Source organism: Coregonus lavaretus (assembly GCF_964263955.1).
Source record: "Coregonus lavaretus genome assembly, contig: HAP1_SCAFFOLD_3814, whole genome shotgun sequence".
Taxonomy (NCBI): Eukaryota; Metazoa; Chordata; class Actinopteri; order Salmoniformes; family Salmonidae; genus Coregonus; species Coregonus lavaretus.
In genome coordinates, this window is record NW_028164019.1 from 1 (window position 1) to 22,500 (window position 22,500).

General features: G+C 45.6%; 1 protein-coding gene across 1 annotated transcript in view; it reads left to right on the forward strand.

Annotated features, from left to right (window-relative positions):
* Positions 1-3: 3 nt before the first annotated feature.
* Positions 4-22,500, forward strand: part of LOC311117567 (dolichyl-diphosphooligosaccharide--protein glycosyltransferase subunit TUSC3) — a gene marked incomplete at its 5' end in the record, with an annotated part of 38,655 nt that continues 16,158 nt past the window's right edge. The window contains 3 exons of the mRNA XM_084192498.1: positions 4-117; positions 6,022-6,162; positions 9,418-9,507. Coding sequence (XP_084048624.1) covers positions 4-117; positions 6,022-6,162; positions 9,418-9,507 — 345 coding nt within the window. The remainder of the gene's footprint in view (positions 118-6,021; positions 6,163-9,417; positions 9,508-22,500) is intronic.

A 22,500-nucleotide genomic window follows, 5' to 3' on the forward strand; every position in this document is an offset into this window, starting at 1 on the left:
TTCATGCACTTCCCAGCTAAGGGAAAACCTAAGAGGGCAGACACCTTCGACCTCCAGCGGATCGGCTTTGCCTCGGAGCAGCTGGCCAAGTGGATCGCAGACCGCACCGACGTCCAGGTGAGAATTAACCTTTTACATAATACACCTGTGATGATTGTACAGGTGACAGAAGACCCGGGTTCAAATAGTGTCTGTTTTCTGTCTGATATTTTAGCTGCGCCTGATCGGGCTTGCCTGGAGGAATGGAGCTAATGGAATCATCCCAAAAGTGCAAACACCACCAATCCAGCAGGCTCAATCGAATGCTCAACATATTTGAAAGACAACAAATACTATTTAAACTCAGGCCTGCCTATCACATTTGAAAGCTTTTAAAAAGCGCACACACAACTATTTACCAGTCACGAAACATATAAGCATCACAAAAACATATCAGATATAATATTTGTACCTAACTCTGTGCCAAACATGAATACAATACCAAAGGTTATCCTTTTTATAGCTGCGTCAGAGATAGCATCATCAGTTTCAGATCCATCTTAGAGATGCGAGACGCATCCTGCAAGAAGGACAAGAGCACTTTGCCCATGTACTGTCTTTTATACAGCCCGAAAAACACAATGACCAGCTAATGGCTGTGGTATCGAATGCTTTCTATATGGCCCACTGCTCTATAAGAATCCCAATGAGGTTAGATACTGTTATCCTTATTAATTCCACAGTGTCAATTAATGCTCAGAGGGGCTCCCTTTTTAAACCCACGTCCTCCATTACGGGGAGACATCTCCACCAGTCGCCCATTAATCCTTTGGATTCTCCGTCATCCTGCTGATTTGAAAAACGGTGGTTGACAGTGGACACACACACATACAAACACCGGATAGGTGCAGTGAAATGTGTTGTTTTACAGCGTCAGCCATAGTAGTACGACACCCCTGGAGCAAATTAGGGTTAAGTGCCTTGCTCTAGGGCACAGCGACAGATTTTCACCTTGTCGACTCGTGTATTCGAACCAGCAACCTTTCGGTTACTGGCCCAACGTTCTAACACGCACACACACTCTCCCTCTCGGTTCCACAAGCAGACTGAATTATGGGATATGTGGTTCCCTTTATTTGAGCTAATCCAATAGCATTAGAAGGCAAGGCCGACGATCGACCAACAAGAAGACTCAGATCTGGGTTGTGTTCAAACTGAAGAAAAAAAACGGACTGAAACATTGAGGGGACTACCTGAACTTGTCCAAAATGAAATGCTCATTATCGTTTAAAAAAAAGTTTTTCAACATTATGTCCTGATGAATTCAACCCTGGCCTACTATAGCTGCACATGTATTCGGAATGTATTCAGACGCCTTTACTTTTTCCACATTTTTGTTACGTTACAGCCTTATTCTAAAATGGAATACATTTTCCTCATCAATCTACACACAATACCCCATCATGACAAAGCAAAAACAGGTGTTTAGACATTTTTGGAAATGTATTCAAAATAAAAAAACGTAAATATTACATTTACATAAGTATTCAGACCCTTTACTCAGTACTTTGTTGAAGGACCTTTGGCAGCAATTACAGCCTCGAGTCTTCTTGGGTATGACGCTACAAGCTTGGCACACCTTTATTTGGGGAGTTTCTTTGCAGATCCTCTCAAGCTCGGTCAGGTTGGATGGGGAGCGTCGCTGCACAACTATTTTCAGGTCTCTCTGGAGATGTTCAATCGGGTTCAAGTCCGGGCCACTCAAGGACATTCATAGACTTGTCCCGAAGCCACTCCTGCGTTATCTTGGCTGTGTGCTTAGGGTCCTTGTCCTGTTGGAAGGTGAACCTTCGCCCCAGTCTGAGGTCCTGAGCGCTCTGAAGCAGGTTTTCATCAAGGATCTGTCTGTACTTTGCTCTGTTCATCTTTCCATCGATCCTGACTAGTCTCCCAGTCCCTGCCGCTGAAAAACATCCCCACAGCATGATGCTGCCACCACCATGCTTCACCGTAGGGATGGTGCCAGGTTTCCTCCAGACTTGACGCTTGGCATTCAGGCCAAAGAGTTAAATCTTGGTTTCATCAGACCAGAGAATCTTGTTTCTCATGGTCTGAGAGTCCTTTAGGTGCCTTTTGACAAACTCCAAGCGGGCTGTCATGTGCCTTTTACTGAGGAGTGGCTTCCGTCTGGCCACTCTACCATAAAGGCCTGATTGGTGGAGTGCTGTAAAGATGGTTGTCCTTCTGGAAGGTTATCCCATCTCCACAGAATAACTCTGGAGCTCTGTCAGAGTGACAATTGGTTTCTTGGTCACCTCCCTGACCAAGGCCCTTCTCCCCAGAGTCTTGGTGGTTCCAAACTTCTTCCATTTAAGAATTATGGAGGCCTCTGTGTTCTTGGGGATCTTCAATGCTGCAGACATTTTTTGGTACCCTTCCTCAGATCTGTGCCTCAACACAATCCTGTCTCGGAGCTCTACGGACAATTCCTTCGACCTCATGGCTTGGTTTTTGCTCTGACGTGCACTGTCAACTGTGGGACTGTCACGCCCTGGCTCTGGGGACTCTAATATGTTGAGCCAGGGTGTGTAAAGTCTATGTGTTTTGGTTCTAGGTTTCACATTCTAGTATTGTTTGTCTATGTTGGCCAGTGTGGTTCTCAATCAGAGGCGACGTGATTCAGCTGTTGCTTGTTGTCTCTGATTGAGAACCATACTTTAGCAGCCTGTTTCCCCACATAGTTTGTGGGATCTTGTTTCTAGTCTGTTGTGTTAGACCGTGAACTGTCACGTTTTCGTTTTGGTGTTTTTTGATCGTGTCTCTAATAAAGAGTATGTTTGCCTGCAACGCTGCGCCTTGGTCCTCATCTCTGTTCGACGAGCGTGACAGAAGATCCCACCAAGACTGGACCAAGCAGCAAGTCCAGGAGCCAGCGCCTGAGAGATCTCTAGCGGATCTCCTTCGCCTCCTCGACTGGGTCAAGCCATGTGAGGAAGAGAGGGGCTTGACGTGGAGGCAGAAGGGCGAAAGGCTGGCGAGAAGCATGGAGACCTGGTCCACGGGTAGGAGTGAAGCCCATAAATGTTTTAGGGGGGGGCTAACGCCGTGGACGACGGGGCAGCAGGAGGCCGCCAGGTTACGGGAGTCACTGGTCACCAGGGGGAAGGAGGATGTAGAGGCACGGCGAGAGGTACTGGCGTGTGTTGCCAGTCTGGTCCGGCCTGTTCCTGATCCCCACGTAGGGCCAGTGGTGTGTGTTCCCAGTACGGTCCGGCCTGTTCCTGCCACTCGCACCAAGTCTACGGTGCGCGTCGCCAGCTCGGCCCGGCCTGTTCCTGCTCCCCGCACCAAGTCTGTGGTGCGCGTCGCCAGCCCAGTCCGGCCCATTCCTGCTCCCCGCACCAAGTCAGTGGTGCGTTTCGTCAGCCCTGTCCGGCCCGTTCCTGCTCCCCGCACCAAGTCAGTGGTGCGTTTCGTCAGCCCGGCTCGGCCCGCTCCTGCTCCCCACACCAAGTCAGTGGTGCGTTTCGTCAGCCCGGCTCGGCCCGCTCCTGCTCCCCGCACCAAGTCAGTGGTGCGCTTCGTCAGCCCGGTCCGGCCCGCTCCTGCTCCCCGCACCAAGTCAGTGGTGCGTTTCGTCAGCCCGGCTCGGCCCGCTCCTGCTCCCCACACCAAGCCAGTGGTGTGCGTCGTCAGTCCGGCACGGCCCGTGCCTGTTCCACCGGTGGCTGGTCCGGCACCGGTCAGATGCTTCACGCCGGAGCTAGAGCAATCCGCTCCACCAGTGTGCAGTCTAGCTCCGGCCAGCGGGGCCAGACCGGACCAGGGTTACTTTGGGGGGTTGGAGAGGGAGCGGGGATCAGGCCCGGAGCCGGATCCGCCGCCTAAGCGGAGTGCCCACCTGGTCCCTCCCCTGTGGTATTTGGTGGGCGCGGTCGGAGTCCGCGCCTTTAGGGGGGGGTACTGTCACGCCCTGGCTTTTTGTCTATGTTGGCCAGTGTGGTTCTCAATCAGAGGCAACGTGATTCAGCTGTTGCTTGTTGTCTCTGATTGAGAACCATACTTTAGCAGCCTGTTTCCCCACATAGTTTGTGGGATCTTGTTTCTAGTCTGTTGTGTTAGACCGTGAACTGTCACGTTTTCGTTTTGGTGTTTTTTGATCGTGTCTCTAATAAAGAGTATGTTTGCCTGCAACGCTGTGCCTTGGTCCTCATCTCTGTTCGACGAGCGTGACAGGGACCTTATATAGACAGGTGTGTGCCTTTCCAAATCATGTCCAATCAATTGAATTTACCACAGGTGGACTCCGATCAAGTTGTAGAAACATCTCAAGGATGATCAATGGAAACAGGATGCACCTGATCTCAATTTCGAGTCTCATAGCAAAGGGTCTGAATACTTATGTAAATAAGGTATTTCTTATTTTTATTAATTTTTAAATAGAAAAAGATTCTGAACCTGTTTTCGCTTTGTCATTATGGGGTATTGTGTTTAGATTGATGAGGGAAATAAACAATTTAATCAATTTTATAGGGCTGTAACGTACAAAACTTTGGAAAAAGTAAAGGGGTTAGAATACATTCCGAATGCGCTGTATATCTCTTTGTTTGAATGGGAATGTGACGTATCTTTTCATTACTGTGGATATGCTATTCCCCAGTAATATCATATTATGAAACTTGATATGCCTCTTATTTGGTGCCTTCAGCCTGTCTCCCTACCTGAGCCCTTGTGTTATTCAACTAGGTGTAATTACATTGTACTGAGCTATATCAATCTAAAATAGTTTTCTTTGATCAGGCAAAACTAACTGTTTCCCTCCCTCTACCCCACCTCCTTTCACTGGGTCTCCCTCCCTCTACCCCACCTCCTTTCACTGGGTCTCCCTCCCTCTACCCCACCTCCTTTCACTGGGTCTCCCTCTCTCTACCCCACCTCCTTTCACTGGGTCTCCCTCCCTCTACCCCACCTCCTTTCACTGGGTCTCCCTCTCTCTACCCCACCTCATTTCACTGGGTCTCCCTCTCTCTACCCCACCTCCTTTCACTGGGTCTCCCTCCCTCTACCCCACCTCCTTTCACTGGGTCTCCCTCTCTCTACCCCACCTCCTTTCACTGGGTCTCCCTCTCTCTACCCCACCTCCTTTCACTGGGTCTCCCTCTCTCTACCCCACCTCCTTTCACTGGGTCTCCCTCTCTCTACCCCACCTCCTTTCACTGGGTCTCCCTCTCTCTACCCCACCTCCTTTCACTGGGTCTCCCTCCCTCTACCCCACCTCCTTTCACTGGGTCTCCCTCTCTCTACCCCACCTCCTTTCACTCTTTCTACTCTGCTTTCTTTCTTTCTTTCTTTCTCTCTATCTCTCTCTCTCTTTCTCCTCTCTCTCTCTCTATCTCTCTCTTTCTCCTCTCTCTGTCTCTCTCTCTTTCTCCTCTCTCTCTCTCTCTCTCTCTATCTCTCTCTTTCTCCTCTCTCTGTCTCTCTCTCTCTCTCTCTCCTCTCTGTCTCTCTCTCTCTCTCTCGCTCTCTCTCTCTCTCTCCTCTCTCTGTCTCTCTCTCTCTCTGTCTGTCTCTCTCTCTCTCTATCTCTCTCTCTTTGTCTCGCTCTCTCTCTATCTCTCTCTCTTTGTCTCTCTCTCTCTCTCTCTCTGTCTCTCTCTCTTCTCTCTCTCTCTCTCTCTCTCTGTCTCTGTCTCTGTCTCTCCCTCTGTCTCTCTCTCTTGGTTTCTCTCTGTCTCGCTCTCTCTCTCTCTCTCTCTCTCTCTCTGTCTCTCGCTCTCACTCTCTCTCTCACTCTCCTCTCTGTCTCTCTCTCTCCTCTCTGTCTCTCTCTCTCCTCTCTGTCTCTCTCCTCTCTCTGTCTCTCTCCTCTCTCTGTCTCTCTCTCTCTCTCGCTCTCACTCTCTCTCCTCTCTGTCTGTCTCTCTCTCTCTCTCTGTCTCTCCTCTCTCTCGTTCCTCACACACATGTGCATGCACACACATTCTCTCTGTCCCTCTCTCCTTCCCCCTCCTCTATCCCTCCCTCCCTCTCCTCCTCCAGATCCGTGTGTTCCGTCCCCCTAACTACTCTGGCACCATAGCCCTGGCCCTGCTGGTGTCTCTGGTAGGAGGGCTGCTCTACCTCCGCAGGAACAACCTGGAGTTCATCTACAACAAGACTGGCTGGGCCATGGCTGCACTGGTGAGAGAGGAGCACACCAAGGAGCACACACACACACACACCCCAAGGAGCACATACACTCCACAAGGAGCACACCAAGGAGCACACACACCCCAAGGAGCACACCAAGGAGCACCGCCAACCCCCCCCAAAAAAAGGAGCACACACATCAGCTCAATCACACACACACACATACAGTGGGGAAAAAAAGTATTTAATCAGCCACCAATTGTGCAAGTTCTCCCACTTAAAAAGATGAGAGGCCTGTAATTTTCATCATAGGTACACGTCAACTATGACAGACAAATTGAGATTTTTTTTCTCCAGAAAATCACATTGTAGGATTTTTAATGAATTTATTTGCAAATTATGGTGGAAAATAAGTATTTGGTCACCTACAAACAAGCAAGATTTCTGGCTCTCACAGACCTGTAATTTCTTCTTTAAGAGGCTCCTCTGTCCTCCACTCGTTACCTGTATTAATGGCACCTGTTTGAACTTGTTATCAGTATAAAAGACACCTGTCCACAACCTCAAACAGTCACACTCCAAACTCCACTATGGCCAAGACCAAAGAGCTGTCAAAGGACACCAGAAACAAAATTGTAGACCTGCACCAGGCTGGGAAGACTGAATCTGCAATAGGTAAGCAGCTTGGTTTGAAGAAATCAACTGTGGGAGCAATTATTAGGAAATGGAAGACATACAAGACCACTGATAATCTCCCTCGATCTGGGGCTCCACGCAAGATCTCACCACGTGGGGTCAAAATGATCACAAGAACGGTGATCAAAAATCCCAGAACCACACGGGGGACCTAGTGAATGACCTGCAGAGAGCTGGGACCAAAGTAACAAAGCCTACCATCAGTAACACACTACGCCGCCAGGGACTCAAATCCTGCAGTGCCAGACGTGTCCCCCTGCTTAAGCCAGTACATGTCCAGGCCCGTCTGAAGTTTGCTAGAGTGCATTTGGATGATCCAGAAGAGGATTGGGAGAATGTCATATGGTCAGATGAAACCAAAATATAACTTTTTGGTAAAAACTCAACTCGTCGTGTTTGGAGGACAAAGAATGCTGAGTTGCATCCAAAGAACACCATACCTACTGTGAAGCATGGGGGTGGAAACATCATGCGTTGGGGCTGTTTTTCTGCAAAGGGACCAGGACGACTGATCCGTGTAAAGGAAAGAATGAATGGGGCCATGTACCGTGAGATTTTGAGTGAAAACCTCCTTCCATCAGCAAGGGCATTGAAGATGAAACGTGGCTGGGTCTTTCAGCATGACAATGATCCCAAACACACCGCCCGGGCAACGAAGGAGTGGCTTCGTAAGAAGCATTTCAAGGTCCTGGAGTGGCCTAGCCAGTTTCCAGATCTCAACCCCATAGAAAATCTTTGGAGGGAGTTGAAAGTCTGTGTTGCCCAGCGACAGCCCCAAAACATCACTGCTTCTAGAGGAGATCTGCATGGAGGAATGGGCCAAAATACCAGCAACAGTGTGTGAAAACCTTGTGAAGACTTACAGAAAACGTTTAAACCTGTGTCATTGCCAACAAAGGGTATATAACAAAGTATTGAGAAACTTTTGTTATTGACCAAATACTTATTTTCCACCATAATTTGCAAATAAATTCATAAAAAATCCTACAATGTGATTTTCTGGAGAAAAAAAATCTCATTTTGTCTGTCATAGTTGACGTGTACCTATGATGAAAATTACAGGCCTCTCTCATCTTTTTAAGTGGGAGAACTTGCACAATTGGTGGCTGACTAAATACTTTTTCCCCCACTGTACACATGTATGCATATGCAGACAGGCACACACAATCACAATATCCTGTGGTCAGAGCACACACACACAATGGACTGGTGAGAGCACAACATCTCTGAAGTAGGGAAGTGGTGGGTGGTACATTTTTAAATTTTAGTCATTTAGCAGACGCTCTTATCCAGAGCCACTTACAGTTAGTGAGTGCATACATTTTTCATACTGGCCCCCCGTGGGAATCAAACCCACAACCCTGGCGTTGCAAGCGCCATGCTCTACCAACTGAGCTACACGGGACAGTATGATGTTGTTAGGGTCTCAGAATGTTCCTATGAACGGTTTTCACAGCGTGATATTGACAGTCTTTCGTAAGTGTTCCACATAATGGTTTCTTAGAACACTCCCATTACTTTATCAGGCTATTCATGGACCCATACATGTACGTCAATAATAATGTTCTGACCCCCGAGGGTGAGGTGCAATACCATAGTTACAAATAATGTAGTTATAAAAGCCATTGTACTCAACTCAACTTCGCCAGGTCAATACAAATCTGAGGATCTTAATATGTTCACACTGTTGCAAGAGAACTTTCCTGCAATGCAGGAAATGTAAAACTATTTGAGGTTTAAAAAGGCTTCTGAAGTTTGTCATTTCCTATTTGAAATTTCAGACTTGATTTTCCCTTACGAAAAATGTATCAACCCCCTACAAAAATGTTCATTCATTATAATCCACATAATTATTCACATTTCCTGTTGCTGCAGGATAATTTTTTCCTGCTGGGCAAACTGGCTCAAATTAAGATCCTACATCTGTATGTGAAACAATAGTTCCGGTCTATAACGTGAAACTTCTATTTAACGTGAGGTCAGAGTGTATGACTATTCTGGCAAGTAGATGGCATAGTTTAAAAGGACATTCGACTCAACCCCCAGCTAATACACTGTGAACCATCCATTTTCTTCTGCAAATGTTTGTGTTTATGATCTCAATTCTGCATTTCTTCAGTTCTTTTGTAAACTACAATCAATGAGCATGAAGCAGCGGAGTCCGTCTTCATCAGCAGCAATGCTCTTATTGATAGTGAGGGCAGTATGAGGCAGAGTGGAGGAGTGTCCTATGTGTAGACAGAGAGGGTTGTTGTCCCATATGTTAAGAGACAGGGAGAGGGCTGAGGAAGCCACAGAGACTATTGATCGTAAAGGGAGCAGCGGGCAAGTCACGGAGGTCAGGTTCAATGTGGTTTTTACCTCTCCTCTCCTCTGTTGGAGTGGCGAGATGGATCGATGCGGGTGTGCAGCCTCTCTCTGTCTATCTCTGTCTCCACCTCTCTCTCTCTCGCTCTCTCCATCTCCCTCTCTCTCTTTCACTCTGTGTGTGACTGTGAAGAAATAGCAGCAGGAGTGTTGATGATTGTATAGTAATTTCTACCTGTAGCTTCAGTAACTTTGGAACCTCTCTCTCTCTCTCCGTCTCTCGCTCCCTCCCTCTCCTCTCAGTGTGTGGTGTTTGCCATGACATCAGGCCAGATGTGGAACCACATCCGCGGTCCGCCCTACGCACACAAGAACCCCCAGAACGGCCAAGTGGTGAGTCAGTCCACATCTACATCCACTCCTAATTCTATTTCTAATTTCCTGCTTTTCTCCCTTTCGTGGTCCTCCTCCTTTCCTCCTCCATTCCACCGCTCTTTCCTCCGCTCCATGCACTTTCTCTCTTTCCTCCGCTCCATGCACTTCCTCTCTTTCCTCCGCTCCATGCACTTCCGCTCTTTTGACGTTTTTCTTGGTCTATATACACTGAGTGGACAAAACATTAAGAACACCTGCTGTTTCCATGATATAGACTGACCAGGTGAAAGCTATGATCCTTTATTGATGTCACTTGTTAAATCCACTTCAATCAGTGTAGATGAATGCGAGGAGATGGGTTAAAGAAGGATTTTGAAGCCTTGAGACAATTGAGACATGAATTGTGTGTGTGTGCCATTCAGAGGGTGAATGGGCAAGACAAAAGATTAAAGTGCCTTTGAACGGGGTATGGTTGTAGGTGCCAGGCACACCGGTTTCTGTCAAGAACTGCAACGCTGCTGGGTTTTTCACGCTCAACAGTTTCCCATGTGTAATCAAGAATGGTCCACGACCCAAAGGACATCCAGCCAACTTGACACAACTGTTGAAAGCATTGGAGTCAACATGGGCCAGCATCCCTGTGGAACGCGTTTGACACCTTGTGGAGTCAATGCCCTGACGAATTGACGAATTGAGGCTGTTCTGAGGGGAAAGGGGGGTGCAACTCAATTAGGTGCAACTCAATTAGGTGTTCTTAATGTTTTGTACACTCAGTGTTGCCTATTGGCTTATTGTTTAGACTTTTCACTCTTTCCCTCTCCTCCATCCCTCCTCTCATCCCCCTCTCCTTTATATGTCGCCACGCCGCCTTTGTGTCCCGTCTAGAAATGAAACGATGCGAAACGCTGACTTGTTTTTCAGTGAAAGACAAGACAGAGCTCCATGTGTGAATTCAAGTTGGAAACTTTCTGGGTATCAGACCTGACCATTCAATGAAACCGTAACCCTGTACAGTAATTGAATTAGCCAAGGTGTTTTTAATTAGCACCACAATAACGAAGAGGATAATAGGATTTCACACACTGTGTGGGGAAATCGTTAACGCTGTTCGACTGTAGCAAATAGTGTTGAGACTTGGGTAGAATGAGGAGACACACACACACACACACACACACGTGTCATAGGTGGAGAAATATGAATAAAGCCGTGTCTATGGCGCTTTAAGCCCCAGTCTGTGGGGTGGGGGGGGTGTAAAAGACAGAAACTCCACCTGGAGCTATACTTTTGTGTGTGTGTGTGTGTGCAGGCTTGAGTGTGTGTCTATTTCTATATGAGTGTGTGTGTGTGTGTGTGTGTGTGAGTGGCCAGCTGGGAGCAGTCACAGTGGCTTTATGTCAGTCCAGAGACACATCAGGGTTGCTGGGTCCCAGACACTCAGACAGGAGGGGGGTTGTATGTCGACTTGCCCCGTCTGGAAGATTACAAGGAGGCTCAGCTAGGAAATAAAGTTTATTGGGGAAGACAAGGCCGTGACACACACAGAAACACACAGAAACAGACAGAAACAGACAGACAGGGACAAGTAAAAACATTTTGTTCAAGATGGACTCTGATCTCACTCATCAACAGTGACTTTTTAGATCGAGTTTGATGTGTTAGTTCTAAAGCCATCTATAAGCTATATATATATATTTATATTTATTTATAGGCAGTATAATATGTTTCTCCCAACAGTCAGAAAAGCAATACAGCATTAGATGATAAAATAGATAGATGTAACATTGGAATGGAATGATACATTGAGAGATGGACAGACAGATTGATAAATAACTTTTCCTCTCCAATAGCCAGTTTTCTGAGAAAGAGAGGGAGAGAAACTGAGAGAGAGCGCTTGACGCACAGTTAGAGAGTTTCTCTTCTTGAAGAGTCGGTTTTCAGAGAGAGAGAGAGAGGAGTAATAAGAGTGAAAGTAGCATCGTGGAATGACAATTAAGAGGGAGAGAGAATTACTAATGGGCTATAAATTGATAAATGACACATTGTCTCATTTGTGGGGTGTGAACAGAGTGAGAAGATGATGGTCTGTATCAGAGAGCGACTGTGGGTGGGTTGGTTCTTCTATCCTTGTGGGGACCTAAAATCCCCCAAAGGCCCCACAAGGATAGTAAAACAAGGGAAATTCTCCCTGGTGGGGACATTTCCCACGTCCCCATGACGTCATCAAAGGCTATTTTAAGCTCAGGTGTTAGGGTTAGGGTTAGGGTAAGAGGTTAAGGTAAAATAGGATTTTGAATGGAAATCAATTTTAGGTCCCCACAAGCATAGAAGAACAAAACATGTGTGTGTTTATCAGCGTCTGGAGCAGTTTAGTTCCAACAGATTTTTCAGAGGACTACAAAGGGAAGCTATTTCACACAGATATGTTCCAACCAACCCCTAAGCATCGGTTGTTGTTACTGTGCTTATTTACTGGGAAAATATTATTGTTGTCGAAATGCAACCAAAAAACTAAAAATAGTGTCACAAAAGAACAGCGTGTTTTTCAAGAAATATTTCTTCATCATTTATGGCTGTGCATCGGAGTGTGAAATAAAAAAAACAGAGAGGAAAACATTTAGTGGAGAGGATGGAGGGAGGAGAGTAAAAAAACATTGCCTTGATTTCCAAACTAAAAGCTACATTTGCATGAAATTATCCTCTTGTCAGACTACTGGATGTCCTTTCTGCATTTTCTCTCCCACTGCTCCTCTCCTCCCTCCTTCATCTGGCCCATCCACTCTTCCCTCCCTTATCACCCTCTCCCTTCATCTGGCCCATCCACTCTTCCCTCCCTTATCACCCTCTCCCTTCATCTGGCCCATCCACTCTTCCCTCCCTTATCACCCTCTCCCTTCATCTGGCCAATCCACTCTTCCCTCCCTTATCACCCTCTCCCTTCATCTGGCCCATCCACTCTTCCCTCCCTTATCACCCTCTCCCTTCATCTGGCCAATCCACTCTTCCCTCCCTTATCACCCTCTCCCTTCATCTGGCCCATCCACTCTTCCCTCCCTTATCACCCTCTCCCGTCATCTGGCCCATCCACTCTTCCCTCCCTTATCACCCTCTCCCGTCATCTGGCCCATCCACTCTTCCCTCCCTTATCACCCTCTCCCTTCATCTGGCCCATCCACTCTTCCCTCCCTTATCACCCTCTCCCTTCATCTGGCCCATCCACTCTTCCCTCCCTTATCACCCTCTCCCTTCATCTGGCCCATCCACTCTTCCCTCCCTTATCACCCTCTCCCGTCATCTGGCCCATCCACTCTTCCCTCCCTTATCACACTCTCCCTTCATCTGGCCCATCCACTCTTCCCTCCCTTATCACCCTCTCCCTTCATCTGGCCCATCCACTCTTCCCTCCCTTATCACCCTCTCCCTTCATCTGGCCCATCCACTCTTCCCTCCCTTATCACCCTCTCCCTTCATCTGGCCCATCCACTCTTCCCTCCCTTATCACCCTCTCCCTTCATCTGGCCCATCCACTCTTCCCTCCCTTATCACCCTCTCCCTTCATCTGGCCCATCCACTCTTCCCTCCCTTATCACCCTCTCCCTTCATCTGGCCCATCCACTCTTCCCTCCCTTATCACCCTCTCCCTTCATCTGGCCCATCCACTCTTCCCTCCCTTATCACCCTCTCCCGTCATCTGGCCCATCCACTCTTCCCTCCCTTATCACCCTCTCCCTTCATCTGGCCCATCCACTCTTCCCTCCCTTATCACCCTCTCCCTTCATCTGGCCCATCCACTCTTCCCTCCCTTATCACCCTCTCCCTTCATCTGGCCCATCCACTCTTCCCTCCCTTATCACCCTCTCCCTTCATCTCTGGCTAGGCTGAAAACCCATTTGGAGAGAGAGAATGAGAGAGAACAGGGTTGTTTGGGTAATAAAAGCGACCGAGGCGGTTGGCCAGTTGGTTCACACTGTGCAGAAGCTCATGGGCGACTGGAGCTATTTGAGGACAGAGAGAGAACAGATAACCCACATAGAGACCTCTAAACGGTCTATAGACAATCCTGTCTGCTTTTCTCTGTTCCCCTCTCTCACTATCCCCCCATCTCTCTCTCGCTCTCTCTGTCTCTCTCTCACTCTCTTACCTCCCCCTCATTTTCTTGGTCTTTTTGGCTGCAGGCAGTTGGCTACCAGACAGGATAATAACATTATAAAAAATTGCCCAATCCTGGAAGAGTATATTGAAAGAATTTGTCAATTGATGAATGGGGACGAAACAGGACTTGTCCCACAGGGCGGCGCACAATTGGCCCAGCGTCGTCCGAGTTTGGCCAGGGTAGGCCGTCATTGTAAATAATAATTTGTTCTTAACTGACTTGCCTAGTTAAATTAAATTGTATCTAGGTGAAATTGTATCTGCTCAGTGCCCAAGAACTGCTGTTGAGGATCCCGGATAATGAGAGATGTTGGTGACTAAACAAAGTCCATTTGTCAGGCTATGAGCAGTTTGAGCTACTCCAGGAAGTTATGTTGCAGCATAGCTCAGTGCTGCCCCCTCTCTTTGAGTAACTCGTTGAAGGCCACCCAGGGTACTGCAGGCTGCCATTAGTATCTCAATTATCCTTATAACTTCTTCTATGTGCGATTTTATAACAATCGGTTCAAGGACATACATCTGGTGTATTAGAAGCAATTATAGGTACCATGATGCCTTCTAAAAACATTTTATTTACATGAAGATTGACCACAAAGATCACCATTTTCCATTGACTATAATGGGGGACCTGTTTTCTGCAAACAATGCGTGCAGTACCGCGGTCAGCCTTGAACTTCCGTGGCTTCAATGAGAAGGGGCAGTCGTTCTCCCCTGGGTCAAAAAGAGATCTCCAACCGCCATTCAAGAGCACCAATTTGTGGAAGTGGACTTTTGTATCCAGGAACTTAAAACTGAGGCATTAGATTGAGCCAAAATGGCCAATGCAATCCCTCAGAGTGACTAGCCTTTAGCTCCAAAATGGCGTACCCCAGTAGTTCCAGAGGGGGATGCTTGAAGTAGACATTGCCACTAACCACAGATCTAGGATCAGATTATATTAACCCCAATCTGAACCCTAGCTATGAGGGAGATGAAACGATATCTGACCCTGTATAAGTGGTTTGGTAGAATTCAGAAAAGGATGATCAGAGCCCTAAGGACCTTCTTCTCATGACCCTTTAGAAATATGTTTTACTTCAACATTTAAGTCTAATGAACTTCCGTCTGGATGTTTGGAGTTCACCCTGACCGATCTGTGCCACTGAGACGCTAGAGCAGCTAGCTCCTCCGCCTACACATTAGCCACGCCTCACATCCCATTCCCATATCATCCCAACTCATTACTTAATTAAGTTTGGCTGCAAACAACCTCCTCCACCCTGCTTCCCAAAGACACGACTCAAGTATATATAAATCTCATATTTTTTTCATAATCCGAACAGACCGTTGTCACTTTTATTGCGTTTTAGCAAATATTTAGTTTTTATTCCATGGATGTTCGCGGGGGTGGGAGTGAGTCTATATTAAGTGAATTGAACTGTGAAGCAAAGCATTAAATAAAATAACACTTCAGACAGGGGAATTTTTTTAGTTCTATTTTGGGGCCCTGTCCAGGATGCTTAGCTCTCCGTTCCAAGGGACTGGAGCATTAAAAATGAATCTGTGTGGCAAATGAGCGCCTTAATTAAGAATGGGGAGACCTAGGAGGGATGGAGGGATGGAGGGATGGAGGGAGAGAGGGAGAAGAAAACAGAATGAGAAAACCAAACTGAAAAACAAATGCTGTTTAACTGTGAATTAATCACGCTGATAGAAAACGTTTCCTTCCGAGGGCCGGCAGTAGAAAACTAAAGACTCACGGGAGCAAGGGGTTTATTAGTTATGTTTAGGATTATAAATCTGGGGTTTATTAGTTATGTTTAGGGTTCTAAATCTGGGGTTTATTATTATATATTTTTTATATATATAAATCTGTGATTTTTGGCATCGAAGCACAACAAAGGAAAGTTGCCCTGTTTTTTTGTTTTGTTTTTTTTAAAGGTGTGCTAGTGCTAGGCTGGAGCAAAAACCCTTCACCACCCACTAGCTTCCCAGCCCAGAGTCGGAGAACCCTTTTCTACTGTCTGGCACCAATGCTTTTTGCTGAGGTCTGAAGTAGATGATCAAAATCACCACTCTATCCACAGTGGTTGCTAGGGTGGCAAGAAAATACATCTCCTTAACAACCCCTCCACCTGTCAATCATTCCCGGAACTCTCAACACAATTGGCTATCGTCTTCCCCCATTCACCTTAATGGACTTTAACCCACTGGCTCCGTGTCTGTATCTATCTACCCACCCCTCTGTGGTCGCATCACTTCCTCATCTCGCTCCCAGGCCCTTTGTCTCCGAGCTCAGAGATTGAATCAATACGGCTCCATGTGTCAGCAGTATTGCTATATTGAATTTATGTGCGGTTCTTATTGAAATATTATAATGTGGCTGTATGAATTCCAGGCCTGCTGCTCAGCATACAGGAGCACTGGCAGAATACAGCGTAACTTTTTATGGCCTGGCTAATATTGGCCCTGGGAAAATCTCAGGGTTATGTGGACAATGACTTATGAGGATATCGAGGACTCTCTGGGACTTTTACACCATGGATTGAGACGTGCAGCTCTAGTGTCCTTATTGTAATGGGTGTGTGTTTCACACAACAGACAGTTGTGTAAGGCTATATATGATGATTGTGGTAGTGGTGATGATGACGATGATGACAGTGATGATGGTTATCTGGCATTGGTAATAGTGACATTACGATGGTTTCCGATAAGAAGGTGGAAGGTTGACAGACTTTTTCCAGATACCTCAGGACAGACAAAATATGTAGGTATTTTCTCTGACAGAGACAGACAGGAATCCAAACAAAGTCCATTCATCAGGACTGTGTTAATATAGACATCATTCTCTCTCTCTCTGTGTGTGTCTCTCTCTGTGTGTCTCTCTGTGTCTCTCTCTGTGTGTCTCTCTGTGTCTCTCTCTGTCACTCTCTCTCACTCTCTCTGCCTCTCTCTCTCTTTGCATCACTCTCTCTTTGCATCTCTCTCTCTTTGCATCGCTCTCTCTTTGCATCTCTCTCTCTTTGCATCGCTCTCTCTTTGCATCTCTCTCTCTTTGCATCTCTCTCGCGCGTGCACACATACTTTTTCTCACTCACAATGGACCAGGCTCTGTGCAATATCGATCCTCTGCGCCAGGCTTCCTATTGACTCCTGAACAATGCCGCCGCTATAGACCACTTTCTGACTCTTATCTGAGGGATGCTACAGTGTCTGTCTGGAGACCAGTAAATGGGTAGACAGTGGAGAGGTGCAGGTGACATGCATTTCACTCAGTGTCCACTGCTTGTGTATTGTAACCTGTATTGTAACCTGTTAGAATACAGGGATCAGTAATGGGTGATGTGGTGGAATTGTAACCTGTTAGAATACAGGGATCAGTAATGGGTGATGTGGTGGAATTGTAACCTGTTAGAATACAGGGATCAGTATTGGGTGATGTGGTGGCATTGTAACCTGTTAGAATACAGGGATCAGTATTGGGTGATGTGGTGGCATTGTAACCTGTTAGAATACAGGGATCAGTAATGGGTGATGTGGTGGCATTGTAACCTGTTAGAATACAGGGATCAGTATTGGGTGAAGTGGTGGCATTGTAACCTGTTAGAATACAGGGATCAGTAATGGGTGCTGTGGTGGCATTGTAGCCTGATAGAATACAGGGATCAGTAATGGGTGATGTGGTGGCATTGTAACCTGTTAGAATATAGGGATCAGTAATTGGTGATGTGGTGGCATTGGTGAACTTCCTCCTCCTTCCTTCTACCTTGTATACAATTAGTATAATTAAGAATCATCTCTCTCCCTCTCCTTCTTGCCAACCAACACACGCTCTCTGTTTCTCCCTCTTCCCTACTCCGCCTCTCTTTTCTGCTTGGTTAACTTCTCATTTATCTGGCTCCTTGAGTTACGTCTTTTGACCTTTGAAGACAGAGGCCAGGGAAACATTGGGTAAAAACGATGAACAGAATCATTTGTTAAAGGTTACCATACAAAACCCCATTAGGCAACAGTCGTGGCTCTCTCAGAAGCTATTTGTTTTTAGAGCGCCGTCTGGGGGAAAATAAATAACAAGAAAATCATGTTAGACTACATGCTTTCTTTCTTAAACAGTGAGTGTGAGCTCGCTGTCATTTATCAGATTTGAATTTGTATTACTAATTCATTTGGAAGTTACGATAGGACTTCTAGTAGCATCTACGGGTGTTCTGAACGTCAGAGTGTTGAGATGGAGAACAGGACGTGTATAGATGGAAATCTACAGAGCCATTTCTTCAGTGTTCAGGGTAGATACAGTTGGAGTTGGAAGTTTACATACACTTAGGTTGGAGTCATTAAAACTCATTTTTCAACCACTCCACACATTTCTTTGTTAACAAACTATAGTTTTGGCAAGTCGGTTAGGACATCTACTTTGTGCATGACACAAGTAATTTTTCCAACAATTGTTTACAGACAGATTATTTCACTTATAATTCACTGTATCACAATTCCAGTGGGTCAGAAGTTTACATACACTAAGTTGACTGTGCCTTTAAACAGCTTGGAACATTCCAGAAAATGATGTCATGGCTTTAGAAGCTTCTGATAGGCTAATTGACATCATTTGAGTCAATTGGAGGTGTACCTGTGGATGTATTTCAAGGCCTACCTTCAAACTCAGTGCCTCTTTGCTTGACATCATGGGAAAATCAAAAGAAATCAGCCAAGACCTCAGAAAGAAAATTGTAGACCTCCACAAGTCTGGTTCATCCTTGGGAGCAATTTCCAAATGCCTGAAGGTACCACGTTCATCTGTACAAACAATAGTACGCAAGTATAAACACCAAGGGACCACGCAGCCGTCATACCGCTCAGGAAGGAGACGCGTTCTGTCTCCTAGAGATTAACATACTTTGGAGCGAAAAGTGCAAATCAATCCCAGAACAACAGCAAAGGACCTTGTGAAGATGCTGGAGGAAACAGGTATAAAAGTATCTATATCCACAGTAAAACAAGTCCTATATAAACATAACCTGAAAGGCCGCTCAGCAAGGAAGAAGCCACTGCTCCAAAACCGCCATAAAAAAGCCAGACTACGGTTTGCAACTGCACATGGGGACAAAGATCGTACTTTTTGGAGAAATGTCCTCTGGTCTGATGAAACAAAAATTGAATTGTTTGGCCATAATGACCATTGGTATGTTTGGAGAAAAAAGGGGAACGCTTGCAAGCCAAAGAGCACCATCCCAACAGTGAAGCACGGGGGTGGCAGCATCATGCTGTGGGGGTGCTTTGCTGCAGGAGGGACTGGTGTACTTCACAAAATAGATAGAATCATGAGGAAGGAAAATTATGTGGATATATTGAAGCAACATCTCAAGACATCAGTCAGGAAGTTAAAGCTTGGTCGCAAATGGGTCTTCCAAATGGACAATGACCCCAAGCATACTTCCAAAGTTGTGGCAAAATGATTTAAGGACAACAAAGTCAAGGTATTGGAGTGGCCATCACAAAGCCCTGACCTCAAGCCTATAGAACATGTGTGGGCAGATCTGAAAAACGTGTGTGCGAGCAAGGAGGCCTACAAACCTGACTCAGTTACACCAGCTCTGTCAGGAGGAATGGGCCAAAATTCACCCAACTTATTGTGGGAAGCTTGTGGAAGGCTACCCGAAAAGTTTGACCCAAGTTAAACAATTTAAAGGCAATGCTACCAAATACTAATTGAGTGTATGTAAACTTCTGACCCACTGGGAATGTGCTGAAAGAAATAAAAGCTGAAATAAATAATTCTCTCTGCTATTATTCTGACATTTCACATTCTTAAAATAAAGTGGTGATCCTAACTGACCTAAGACAGGGAATTTTTACTAGGATTAAATGTCAGGAATTGTGAAAAACAGAGTTTAAATGTATTTGGCTAAGGTGCATGTAAACTTCCGACTTCAACTGTATGCATGAGAAGGTATCCATCAATTTTGAGAAAAGGTTTCAATTTTTTACAGGTGTACCTCAGCTTGTGTCTCCCACTGTAGATTGAGCCGTCAATTTATATATCTTGTCTATAATCCTATCTCTGAATTAAAAGGTTAAACCCATCGTTTTATGGGATTATGTTAAACACAGAAAACCTGGGAGCTATTATACATTCCATTCAAAGTTTCTAGACCTTGTCAAGACTACGTGAGAGTTGATCTATGTAAATACACTGAGTGCAAAACATTAGGGATGTCTTTCCATGAACATGGACTCCCAGGTGAATCCATGTGAAGCTAGGATCCCTTATTGATGTCACTTGTTAAATGCACTTCAATCAGTGTAGATCAGTGGTCACCAACCTTTTTTGAGTCGAGATCACTTTCTGAGTCAAACTGCAAGCCAAGATCTACCGTTCAGATTTTGTTTTTTTACATGACTTAAAAAACATCAGCCTATGTATGCAACATTAACCCATTAAAAACAGTACTGTAGTAATGAGGTTTGTGCAGTAGGCTATAGGCCCAATTCATTATCACTGCATATTGGCTTTGCTTGAATTGCCCTGCCAATGTTGTTCTTCTCAGACCATTTTTACATTATATTTCAACATTACTATATGATCACACTGGTAATAGATCTGCTGTTGTATTACTTGTGAGGCACAGCTGAGTGAGCATACATGTAAATAATGTGCTTTTTATTGTACTGGTCTGATGGTGCCTGCATCTGATGGCCAGTCTCAGTGGAGGGAGAGAGCAGCAGACTGAGGGTCCACCTCTCAACATCCCTCCGCTCTCCCTTTCCTCCACTGACACTGACCAAGAAGAGACACTGTCTTCCAGCTGATGGCGATACTCGAGTCGCACCGCATTATTTCTGCCTCATGCACAAATTCAGGTTGTTACTCCTATGACCAGAGAAAGTGACATTTTCCTCGATATGAAAAAAGACCCATGTCGTTAATAATAACAACTCAAGCCTATCGATGACTCTTTCCTACTCATTCATTACTGCTGCAGTGCTGGTTGTACCGCGAGTGGCAGTAGCGAGAAAGCACATTTTATGGCATATAAAAGTGTTGAATAGAAAGTTTTGAGTAAAAACTGAAACATGAACTCACTCATAAAAACAGCAGCTCTTTGCTGTATTCGTTGAGTCTCTAGTCAGGGTTTTACAAGTTTAGAAATCTCACAGTATCAACTTTGCTGTAGATTGATTCTATGCCTGCTACGTTACTGCAGACATGGTAATCCTAGCCTTCCGATTGGCCAGTGGTAGGCCTATAGCGTACTTGATTTGCGCCCCCCGGGAAGGCAGAGTTTGTAACTTAAAAACGTATATAACGGTTATAAATGGAGCGAGTCGAATAAAACAAATAGGAATGCAAGGTGTTGTTTTTTTTTACAGAAATGTTTGGCGATAGACTTGGAATGCCTTGGAGATTGACCAGTCAATCGCGATTGACCAATTGGTGACCACTCATGTAGATGAAAGGGAGGATACAGGTTAAAGATGGATTTTTAAGCCTTGAGACAATTGAGACATGGATTGTGTATGTGTGCCATTCAGAGGGTGAATGGGCAAGACAAAATATTTAAGTGCCTTTGACGGGGTATGGTAGGCAAGGCGCACTGGTTTGTGTCAAGAACGGCAACGCTGCTGGGTTTATTCACACTCAACAGTTTCCCGTGTGTATCAAGAATGGTCCACCACCCAAAGGACATCCAGATTACTTGACACAACTGTGGGAAGCATTGGAGTCAACATGGGCCAGCGTCCCTGTGGAACGCTTTCGACACCTTCTGGAGTCCATGCCCCAACGAATTGAGGCGGTTCTGAGGGCAAAAGGGGGTGCAACTCAATATTTGTTTCCTAATATTTTGTACGCCGTGTATATGTTTTGTGTCTTTTAGTTATTGATCTATTTGGGAACCTATTTTACATGTCATTGAACGGTTTGTAGACCTTGTAGCTATGAAGCTAATGTAAGCTTACACTCTATGTAAACATGTGTGTGTATATAGTTATGGAGTGTGTGTTCTAAGTTGTTCTTGCATTCATCTTAAAGCCGGCAGCAGCCAATGAGGCGTGGCTCTTTAATCCCAGACGGAGAGGAATATTCCCTCTAATGAATTGAGGGAACAAAACCTAATCCATCAGATTAATTGGATGTGTCCACACGGCGTATTGTAGAGTTTTTCATCCCACCGTCTCACACTCAAGCTCACACGATCTGCAATTCTGATTTATGTTGCAAGACCATACTAGCATTCAGCCTGTGTTTCTGGGACTAAGAGAGAGGAGTTAGGACTCGGGAGCGACGGGCGTGCTGTTCTGATTCCGTTGTTTTCCTTGTTTGAGAATGAAATTAACCAGGGCCATCCAGGTGGGAAAATGGGATAACTAATTTTTATTGTGTGTGCCGATCGAGTGAGAAGGCAATGTTATTAGTTTGCTTATCACCGAGATGCGTTTTCTCTGATGAGAAATCATCAACAATTTATGTTGACAAATTCTCTCCAATAGTGTCTCCAGTTGGAACAGCCAAAGTAATTTTGAAAGTGCACTGAGCAGAATTTAGTAAAATAACCGTAGAAAGAATCATGTATTGTTGTTTAGTTAGGGTGGAAATATATTCCCTATGGGAATGAGGTGTACACACACACACACACACACACACACACACACACACACACACACACACACACACACACACACACAAACACAGTGTCTCTAGTCACTGGCAAAGTGATGGAGGCAGGTAGATCTGAGGCCCCAAGGCATACACACACACACTCATAACACACCTGCATACACTTCCATCTGCGTATTATGACTCCTATAGCCATTTCCTGTTGCTCAAGGGGTGTTTGGGGGTCAAAAGGTCATAATAATTCAAGATTCCCTCCCTTACCATCCCAT